Source organism: Pocillopora damicornis, chromosome 1, assembly GCF_964200805.1.
Source record: "Pocillopora damicornis chromosome 1, jaPocDami1.2, whole genome shotgun sequence".
In the NCBI taxonomy this organism is placed as follows: Eukaryota; Metazoa; Cnidaria; class Anthozoa; order Scleractinia; family Pocilloporidae; genus Pocillopora; species Pocillopora damicornis.
In genome coordinates, this window is record NC_142670.1 from 12,439,960 (window position 1) to 12,449,066 (window position 9,107).

The 9,107-nt window shown below is 37.3% G+C and overlaps 1 protein-coding gene across 1 annotated transcript; it reads left to right on the forward strand.

Annotated features, from left to right (window-relative positions):
* Positions 1-1,960: 1,960 nt before the first annotated feature.
* On the forward strand, positions 1,961-8,883 carry LOC149052040 (C-type lectin domain family 4 member C-like). Its single transcript, XM_089183686.1, has 5 exons — positions 1,961-1,996; positions 2,645-3,024; positions 5,354-5,746; positions 6,474-6,548; positions 8,685-8,883. Exons 2-5 carry the CDS (start codon positions 3,015-3,017, stop codon positions 8,702-8,704), a joined length of 498 nt encoding a protein of 165 aa, XP_089039812.1. The 5' UTR covers positions 1,961-1,996; positions 2,645-3,014; the 3' UTR covers positions 8,705-8,883.
* Positions 8,884-9,107: the final 224 nt, after the last annotated feature.

Below are 9,107 nucleotides of genomic sequence, written 5' to 3' on the forward strand. Positions count from 1 at the left end.
TTTAAGGGGATGCCGCAAATCTGCAACTCTCAAGCGGTTTGAATCAAATTTAAGTGTAACGATAGCTCTTAAGAGTAACCTTTGCATATCTTGGGCATGATGAGGTGGATGATAAATGGAACTGACTCCGGCAAAATTTTCAAAGCGCTTTCAATACATTGTGTGCTGGGTAAGTACGAAGCTAGTTATTCCTGTTTGTTCTGCTGTAGCTATGACACCGTCGAAATCGACTTGCAATTTGTGAAATATTGATTTGGATTTTTAAACCAACGGAACTGTAATGATGAAACATACCAAACTCTACAGATGTCCTTTCTAAACTATTTGTTAATCATTAAAGAAAAACTTGGGGATCTTTGTATTATCACCATTATCATTATTATAATTTCTATATATTCTTCGCTTTCCATACAATACCAAATAATTGAAAAAAGAATTACCCGGAATGATACATTCGTATAAGTGTAAAGACAGGTATTGACAGCAACCTATAATAGTATCGTGCGCTTGATTAATTGCGAGATGAGTACGACTGAGTCCAATAAAGTCTGCAAATGTTTTTTTAATACTTGCGCGCTAGGTTAGTACCACCTTAATTATATCTCGACTTTCCATTTGCGAAACATTTATATCGATTTTGGAACTTCCTGTAAAACTCAGCCAAACCAATCCGAGAAAAAAATGTCAGGTGGCGGTTATTTGGCGCTCTTAATTAAAAAAACACACCAGACTCTAAAGATTTCCGCATTAAACTCTTAGTTCATAATTAGAGAAGGATCTCTTATAAATTGGATTCCTGAGGCCCTTCATACGGAGCAAAGTAATCAGAAAGCAAATAGCACAGGCGAGACATTCATGCGGTGGTCATGTTGTTTCCGTCATTGTTGTCTATACAACAGCTTTGGCAGCCATATTTATGATAGCTTAATTGCTATCGTTTTATGCCACTATGACAAGATGTCAAAAGGGAAACACGTCTCCCTTCAGATAGCTGCTGAACGTTCGATGTGCTTAGACAAGAGATCGAACTTAACCATCAGGGTGTACTTAAAATGGCATTAAATTAAACAGATGCAAAATTTAACATTCGATCCGGGGATTTGGAAAAAAATGGTTGAATTGGTGTACTTTATCCTTTTTCATCGCAAGTTAAAACACCATTAGTATTCATGAACTTCGATATCTGATTTTCTGAACGAGCTGAGGGGTTAAAGTGACGTGCACTCACAGAAAAATATTTAAAACAACCCTTAAAATTAAACAATTTTTACGTATTAAAATTATGGAATGGAACTCCTTTCAGCCTCATGGAGAACCTTTCTTGATTTAAGCTTAATTTAAAAATTCTGTCTTTGGCTTTTAATAAAGTCCTCTTATTAGTCATTTTTAATGGATCACCTCGAAATTCTAGATCTACGAGCATCACGGGCGATGATGTTACTTTACGCTTCGCGTTCCCCATTCCAGGATCATGTACAATGAATTCCAACCTAAAGGTTTACTGAGAGCCTTCGCGTTATTCAAATATCGCGGAACCCAAACCCTTTTTAGCTTTCAAATTATTGTTCAATTATTGACGCTCATGGTAGGTGACTGCTGAACGCTCGCCAAGTTGGACGTCATGGACAATCAAAACATATTTCTATTTTTAGCTATTTTTCTTTGTACCCGAAAGCAAACTCTATACTTATCTCCTTGCTCTTCTTTTATCAAAAAAATAAGAAAATTTAAAAAATTTAAAAAATTAAAAAAAAAAATATATATATACATATATATGTATATTATATAGGTTCGCGGTCTGTTGATCCATAGTTTAGTAGCACCTAAGAATATGGAAAAAAACCTCTCAAAATTTTGGAGACCAACCCCTCTAGATTCAAATTGTACATAAGTTTTATTTGAGCGGTCAGATTTCTTACCCGGTAACAACTAATTTATTTGCTCAATTTCTCTTCTACAGTCATCCTTCATTTGTTGATGGATTTGCCAGGAACAGGTGAGGCAGTGTAATTCCAGTTCCAAAATTAATGCACCTTAAAATGAATGGGAAAAAAGATAATATCTGACTGATTACGCTGATAATTAGTCATAGACTTCCTGTTAGAATTACATCGGATTGTGATTTAATACGTAAGTTCTTAAGTTAGAGAGCAAAACAAAAAGTCCGCAAAGAATAACAGTGCTACTACCCAGATCTCCCCAATTTCCACCCAGTCTAGCCCAATTGTAATTTTTGCTTCATTGAGGTAGAGGGTTTTGATGCCCATCGTTTGTTTTTAAAATTAATTGTATGAAAATTACTTTCTCATGTCCATCATCAGCATTACTACATGACTGTACAAATATGAAAATCAGATATATGCACTGCGGTTGAAGAAAGGAATATAGAAGGGAACCTCGCAGTTATGAACACGACTTAAGTAGTTTTGAAAATAAGGCTTGAAAAAAAAATTCAGTTCCCAGTTGGCTTGTTAGCTTAGTTAGTAAAGCGCCGCACTGGTACCGCAGAGATCATAGAATAAAATCCCGTATATAACCGTTCATAGAGGATCGAGGATCGCTTCTATATTCGTATCATTATTATTGTTATCATCGGTATACATTTTTTCATTTATTTATTTATTCCTTTATTTGCTTCTCATAGAGTGCCAAGCAACCTGTTTCAAAAACTCGTCTTACATCTTTTCGAAAAAGGGAAGAGATTGGGATAGAAAAAGGGATATCTGCTCCAGTCAGGGAGGTGTCTTAGTCTCCATAGAAACATAGAAACTGAAGAAGAATGGCAGTTTATCAAGAGTGAGATTCAAAAACGTGGTACTTGGATTTCTGGTGCGCGGCACATTAGCTTAGAGAAGGAAGGCGGGGTTTGGACTTGGCTGAGTGGAGAACAACTGAAAATTTCAAAATGGCGAGATTCTCAGCCTGGTAGTAAGGACAAAAGGGCGGAAATATCTAAGAATGGAGGCCTCTTTAATGGTATCTCTACACTTAGTAGAAATGCCTACATTTGCGAGATGCCTGGAGGTAAGATCACATTCCAGCCATAAAGTGTATAATGAGCTGAGACATTACAGTCTGGCACTTGTGTCATGAAAATTGCTCTTGCTTCCTAGAAGTAAAACTATTGTTCACAGAATATACTCAGCTCACCTAACAGGTACGTCTGAGCGATGAATGAATTTTAAAGCGCGTATTAGTGGTTCAACATAATGCCCATGAAAATTTCCGCAAAGCCTTCACGATTCTCAATACAAGTTGTTTGTCGGAGTTTTCTCGAATTAGGGTGGCTAAAACACCAGAAAATCCTTATCGCTGACAGACAGTGAGGTTCAAACTTTCCTAGAAGTAAACCAATATCCTAAAAGAAAAACCGAAAGTTATGTATTCAGTGGCTTTGGTGTTAGCATATCTCTTGCCCGAGAATAAAAATCGACAACTGAAAGATTTGTTACTAGCCGATTTTGGCCGTTTACCCGAAAGACTTTTTCTGTCGGTAAGGATGAAGGAGAATTTAGTAAATTGAAAATTACGACCATTGTTGTTTTTGTAATCACGATTCAACGCATTTTTCCATCTTAGGAGTTAGCGCCAACGCACTCCACGATTGTTATTCGGGCTTTGTCGGCTCATGTATTTTTATTCATAAATGTAGTCGGTTTTTTCTTCTCAGTAAAGGGCTCTTGTGTTTATACGGTAAACGAAATGATCGTGGTTGCTTGTAGATATGGAATTTCTCTTCTCGTATTCGACTTGACATCTCACTCGTTCGCAGCGCTCACTCGTGAGCTATCGAGTTAAACACTCGAAGAGAAATTCTATATCTACGCGCGCCCATGTATTATTTTCTATTTAAATGTACGTTTTGAAGTTGTGGGAATTTGCTCGTTTGTTTCGTGCAATCGCTCGTGTAACTCTGGTCTTTCATCAAAAGGGGGAGTTTTAGTGCAGATTTTTCTCGATGAATTCCTTCATTTTCTGTTGTGAAATTTACAGTACCAATGTTAGATTTGAACGGACTTGCAACGACTTACTGAAAGCGTATTTGAAGTATAGGACACTATACTGACTGTTGTTCAAGGAACAAATTGTTTAAGAGAATTCAGATACATAATAAATAAAATTTCCATTAATAATTTCAATTGTAAAGAAATACTTCATGCTTTAACTTTGTGAGTTACTTCCAGTGAAGGTTTAGGTTGATCACAAACGGTTTTTAGGCCGCGTGTCAACCCATTGAATGACTTATTTGCTACCAAAGTTGATTTCAAAACCAATATTTCGGCTGGCGACCAAAGCGATTTGAGGGAGAAAAATTGAGGATTAATAAGTTATTAATCGGCTTGATTTTCTTTTAAATTATTTGCCTAAAAATATTGCCCAGCCGGCAAAACGAAATATAATTATGCAAAGTGGCAACAAAATTAGGAATGTAGTCGGCGGCTCGCGCAAGCGATACCGTGTCCGTGGGCAGAGATAGGAAAATCTGGACCGCATTAATGACTAATAAGATTGCAGGATTCGTTACTGTGCCCACTGAGAAAAACAAAAAAATTATACAGTTCTTTCGAGAAAGGCTGTCGGGAAAAAGCGTGTCGGAAGTGCAAGCGATAACCCCGAAAGGTATTGCGGGTACCTTTTAGGTCATGGCTAGACTTGACCTCAGGATTTCAGGGAAAGCAAGGAAAATGTCAATTTAAGGACGAGGCATCACAGGTTTGATGAACCTATTTTACTTAAAAGACTCACTTTAAATTCTAAACTGCATGAAAACGAAAAAAAGAACGAGCTACCCCTAATTCATTCATCTTTACTTTTTATTTGGTTTTTTCATCTTTCTATTTTATTTTGATTACCGTTACTCAGATAATCTTTTGAGATTGTCGCGTAGATTAAAATGTTTTCCTCTTTTTTCCGACAAAATCCCCAGTAACAACTGTGTACGGTTAACTGCGTATCTCCAATTGCATATTTATGAGAACTTATATTCAAATTTAAATTACGTTTTTTCGAGTCTATTCAGGTGGGGGAGGAAGAATAGGGGGCTGGGAAGGGGGAGGGGTCAGCTAAACGAGAAACCAATTGATATTCAAAAACTCAACTACCAAAATTACATGAACTCACAGATAATCTTAGCTACTGTGAAATTAACTAATTCAGAATTAATTCAAAATTAACTAATTCATGTTAGAAAAATGGGAATCAAATAGAGAATAAGTCACGTTTTCTGTCTCATTTATTTTCCTCCTTTGTTGTGAATGTGATTATATAATATTTTTATGTTATCGTCATTATTACAGTTATCACTTTGTTTATGATAATTATTATTTTTGTTTTCATCTTTATCATTTTGTAGAATGCCCAAATATAACTTTTAACAACTCTTGGTACATAATTTCGGTATCTGGATGGAACTGGAACTGGAACAGATTCAGCTGTAAAAGCCAAGGAGGGGACCTAATTTCCATCGAAACCGAAGAAGAATGGAATTTCATCAATAACGAGATTCAAAGGCAAAATACTACGAACTATGACAAAATATGGAGTATTGGTTTAACACAAAAGGCCGGGAATTGGACCTGGGTGAATGGAAGACCGCTGACCATTTGCAAATGGGGACAAAGGGAGCCATGTGGTCAACACGACGCAGCTTCCATGCGGTTCAGTAATGGTGAATGGGGTGTGTTTAGTAGTGTTAGTGGTACACGTTGGGGAGACCTGCACGCGTATATTTGTGAGATTTCCATGGGTAAGTTGTTTGTTTGGTTTTTTTTAAATATTATTTTGAGTAAACTAAAAGGCATCAGAAGCGCCTAGGCGTAATAAAAACATACTTTGCGAACGTTTGTGATACTCACGACAGAATTTATCGAAACCCTCTGACAGCCAAGATCAAGTTTACCCTTACATTTGTCAATGAAATATGTTTGAAACAGTCTCAGAGAACGTTTTCATGACAAACATGTCTAGTTTTAAACCTTGAAAGTAGAGGAAAGGTACAGATGGTTCTGTTACTATCAGAATTGCGAGTAACAACAGTTATAAAACTTTCAGTTATCAGTTATTTTCAAAAAGTTAATTTATCGATTGAACAAAATGATGGTGAATATCAACTGCAAAGAATCATCAGTCCAATTGCTTTGTTAGATAATAACGCGTAATGATGTGAAGTGCGTTATCTTTTGTGAAGAGCTAGTAACTCATGTCGGTTAAGATACATGCCAATTATTGTTTTAACAAAATTATAAGACTCGCAGACTTAATTGTTCTTCGCATAAGGAATCAGTTTTATGTTCATTGTATTCTATTTTAACATCCGATCGTTTGAACTGTAAAGTTGTTTAAGCTAATTTCAATCCAATGCAAAATGTGCAAAATGTCTCCTTCGCAACTGTTGTTTGGTCTCTTCACACAACGCCCCCTATTCTCCGTAAGAGAGAATAGGGGGCGTTGCATTTGTGATATTCTTTCAGCAGATCCAGCTCCTGGACAAAACTCTTCGCAGGACTCTTACCAAGAGTACTTTGGACCACCTTGGACACAACAAAATGGTAAGAAGAGTTGGTCTCTTTAATAATGTGAAATATGTCTCAAGGACAACAAATGACCCGTTCCCCGTTCTCAGAAAAGCAAAGCCATAACAAAATGATCACAAGGGGGGGCAAGCCGACAGACTAGCGGGTGCTCAGTGCAACGGTTAGCCTACAGGCGTCTTATTAAGGCAAGCTAACATTATAAGCTCGCGATCATTTATCCGATCGGCCATGTTTGATTTGAAGTTAGGCGAGAAGACGCTTTCCCAAAGGAGAATTTTGAAAAGTAAAAAACATCCTCTGATTAGTTGCGCGTCACTGCATTTCCGGAAATGAGCAGGTAACCAATCAAAATTAATTAAATTAAAAACTGGAATTACTGTTTTCCGACTAAAACAAACACACGTAGACACGATGAGTGAAACGATGCTGTTTTTTCAGCCAGGGAAGAAATAGCTTCGAAAAAACTTCCTCCTCGATCACAAATGTGAACTGATATTTGCAGCACTCTATATTTTTCAAACTACAATCCGTGATTATAGCTGCCGTTAATTGACGACTTTTCTCCTGTTTGATCGTAAACTATACTTTGAAGCATAAACAACAGCACCCGAAGGTTTACACGCCATAATTTGTTTGATGCAAATCGGCACACTCTGGTGAAACGTTGTGGCCACTATTTTCATCCAAAAAAAAAAAAAAGAGCGTCCTAAACGTCCTCTGCTGACGCAAATACGAGTTGATATTTTTCGCAATCTATGTCCTCCAAACGGCAAGTCGTGAGCGTAGCACCATCAATCCATTTGATCATAAACAATAAGTTAACGAAGCAGACAAACGACAACTATGCTCGAAGGTTTCTTTCATGCAAACCAATACCTGAAGTATCAGGCTTTTCCCAAAGCAAGTTGACAATACGGCTAATAGATCCTTTCCAGAACCAGTGTAGAAAGTACTTCTTTTTGTTCTGATTTTAATGCGCGAGACATTTTAAATTCCGAAAGACACTTTAGTGCTTCCTCGAAAGCGGAATCAAAAGCCTACAGCTTTATCAATTACAGAGTTTGCCTTCTTTCGCATATTCTGGCAAGAGCAAAATGTCCAAATGACGCATTTGGCTTGTGATTCACAGCTGGAGCTTAACTACACTAAACGTGATCTCGATCCCCCTACCCCTACCCCTCTGATTATTGACCGTAGCCATCCATATCTTAGGCGTGAAGATCTAAAAAAGTTCCCACGTGTTTTCCAAGGTTCACTTACAAGCATTGACAGTAACCGCTATGATTTCTCTTGTTTGACTCGACTCTTTTTTTGAATTTGCCTGCCCCACCCAAGCATTGCGGTGTTTTTGATTCTTTCTACGATTAGAAATTAGGCTTTTTTTCAATTGTAAAATCGGCGTCGTGCTTTCCCCAAATTTTCCTGAATGTGTTCCGGTGAGAAAAAAAAAGGAAAAAAACCGTTGTGACACGAAAACTAAATAACACCAAACACGATGTTGCTATGTTCCACTAATTTCTTGATTTGAAAGGCGAGACGAAACAAATGGACGAACTGACTCCTCAGGAGTCTCGGGTTTTTGCTTCTGTATTTCAAATTTAGAACTTCAGTAGAACTATTTCGACATATTTTCAGAATGTCTTATTTTATTCCAACTAGTTCTGCCTTTTAACGGCATTTTTGCTCGATAATTTAAATGTAAAGTATTTTACAAGAAGCCATTTAAATACAGCCCTCGAACTGTGAAGCGGCTTGACCGCGCGTTGTTTCCTTAGAAAGAAAACAAAGATATGTTTATCTTTAAGTTCTGTTCGCCTATGAATCTCGTTATGTATGTAATAAATAAGTTATTTGACTGTTAGTTCGCTCGTACAATTTTTTTTCACTCGTTGTGTGAAAATCATACGCGCTCACCAATCGTGAAATAACCTATAAGTATGTAACCTTTAGGGATAAGCCACCATTCAAGCCATATGAGGTGAGAATGGTGAGGCTTAAAAAATAATCTAGTCTCCTAAAAGAGTTCTTTAGCCAATGAATACCCTGAACACCATTTGGGGCGTCCCGCTGGACTTTTTCCGCATCTTTGATATGAATTGTATATATGAGACTCGCTAATCAATGACGTGGAATTATTTTATGTAATTGTAGGAGGCGGTAGCTGTGTTTGAAGATTTCACCATAAAAATCAAGAACTTCACAAAAGACAAGGCCAGCATAGAAGAAGTTAAAACACTGAAAAAATCCATCTTTGAGGTGGCAGAGGCCGTCGAAAAATTTGCTCTTAATTATAGCAAGGGACACCAGAGTGGAATGAAGACTTCAAAAAGGATCGTTTCCCCAAAAATGGGTGAGATTTTAGCACTCAATCCAGTTTAGTTTCAACGCCTATTCCTTTGTCGCTTACTGACTCCCCGACTGACCGAATGAGTGGTCTAATTCCCTATAGCTAGATAATGTAAGAACTCAGTTATAAGCCCAACTTTTTAGAAACGTTATTGTTGGATGTCATCGATTCATCTGTTCCTTTACTTTGTTCGACACTTTGATTTATCGCGGTGGGGAAGGAAATTC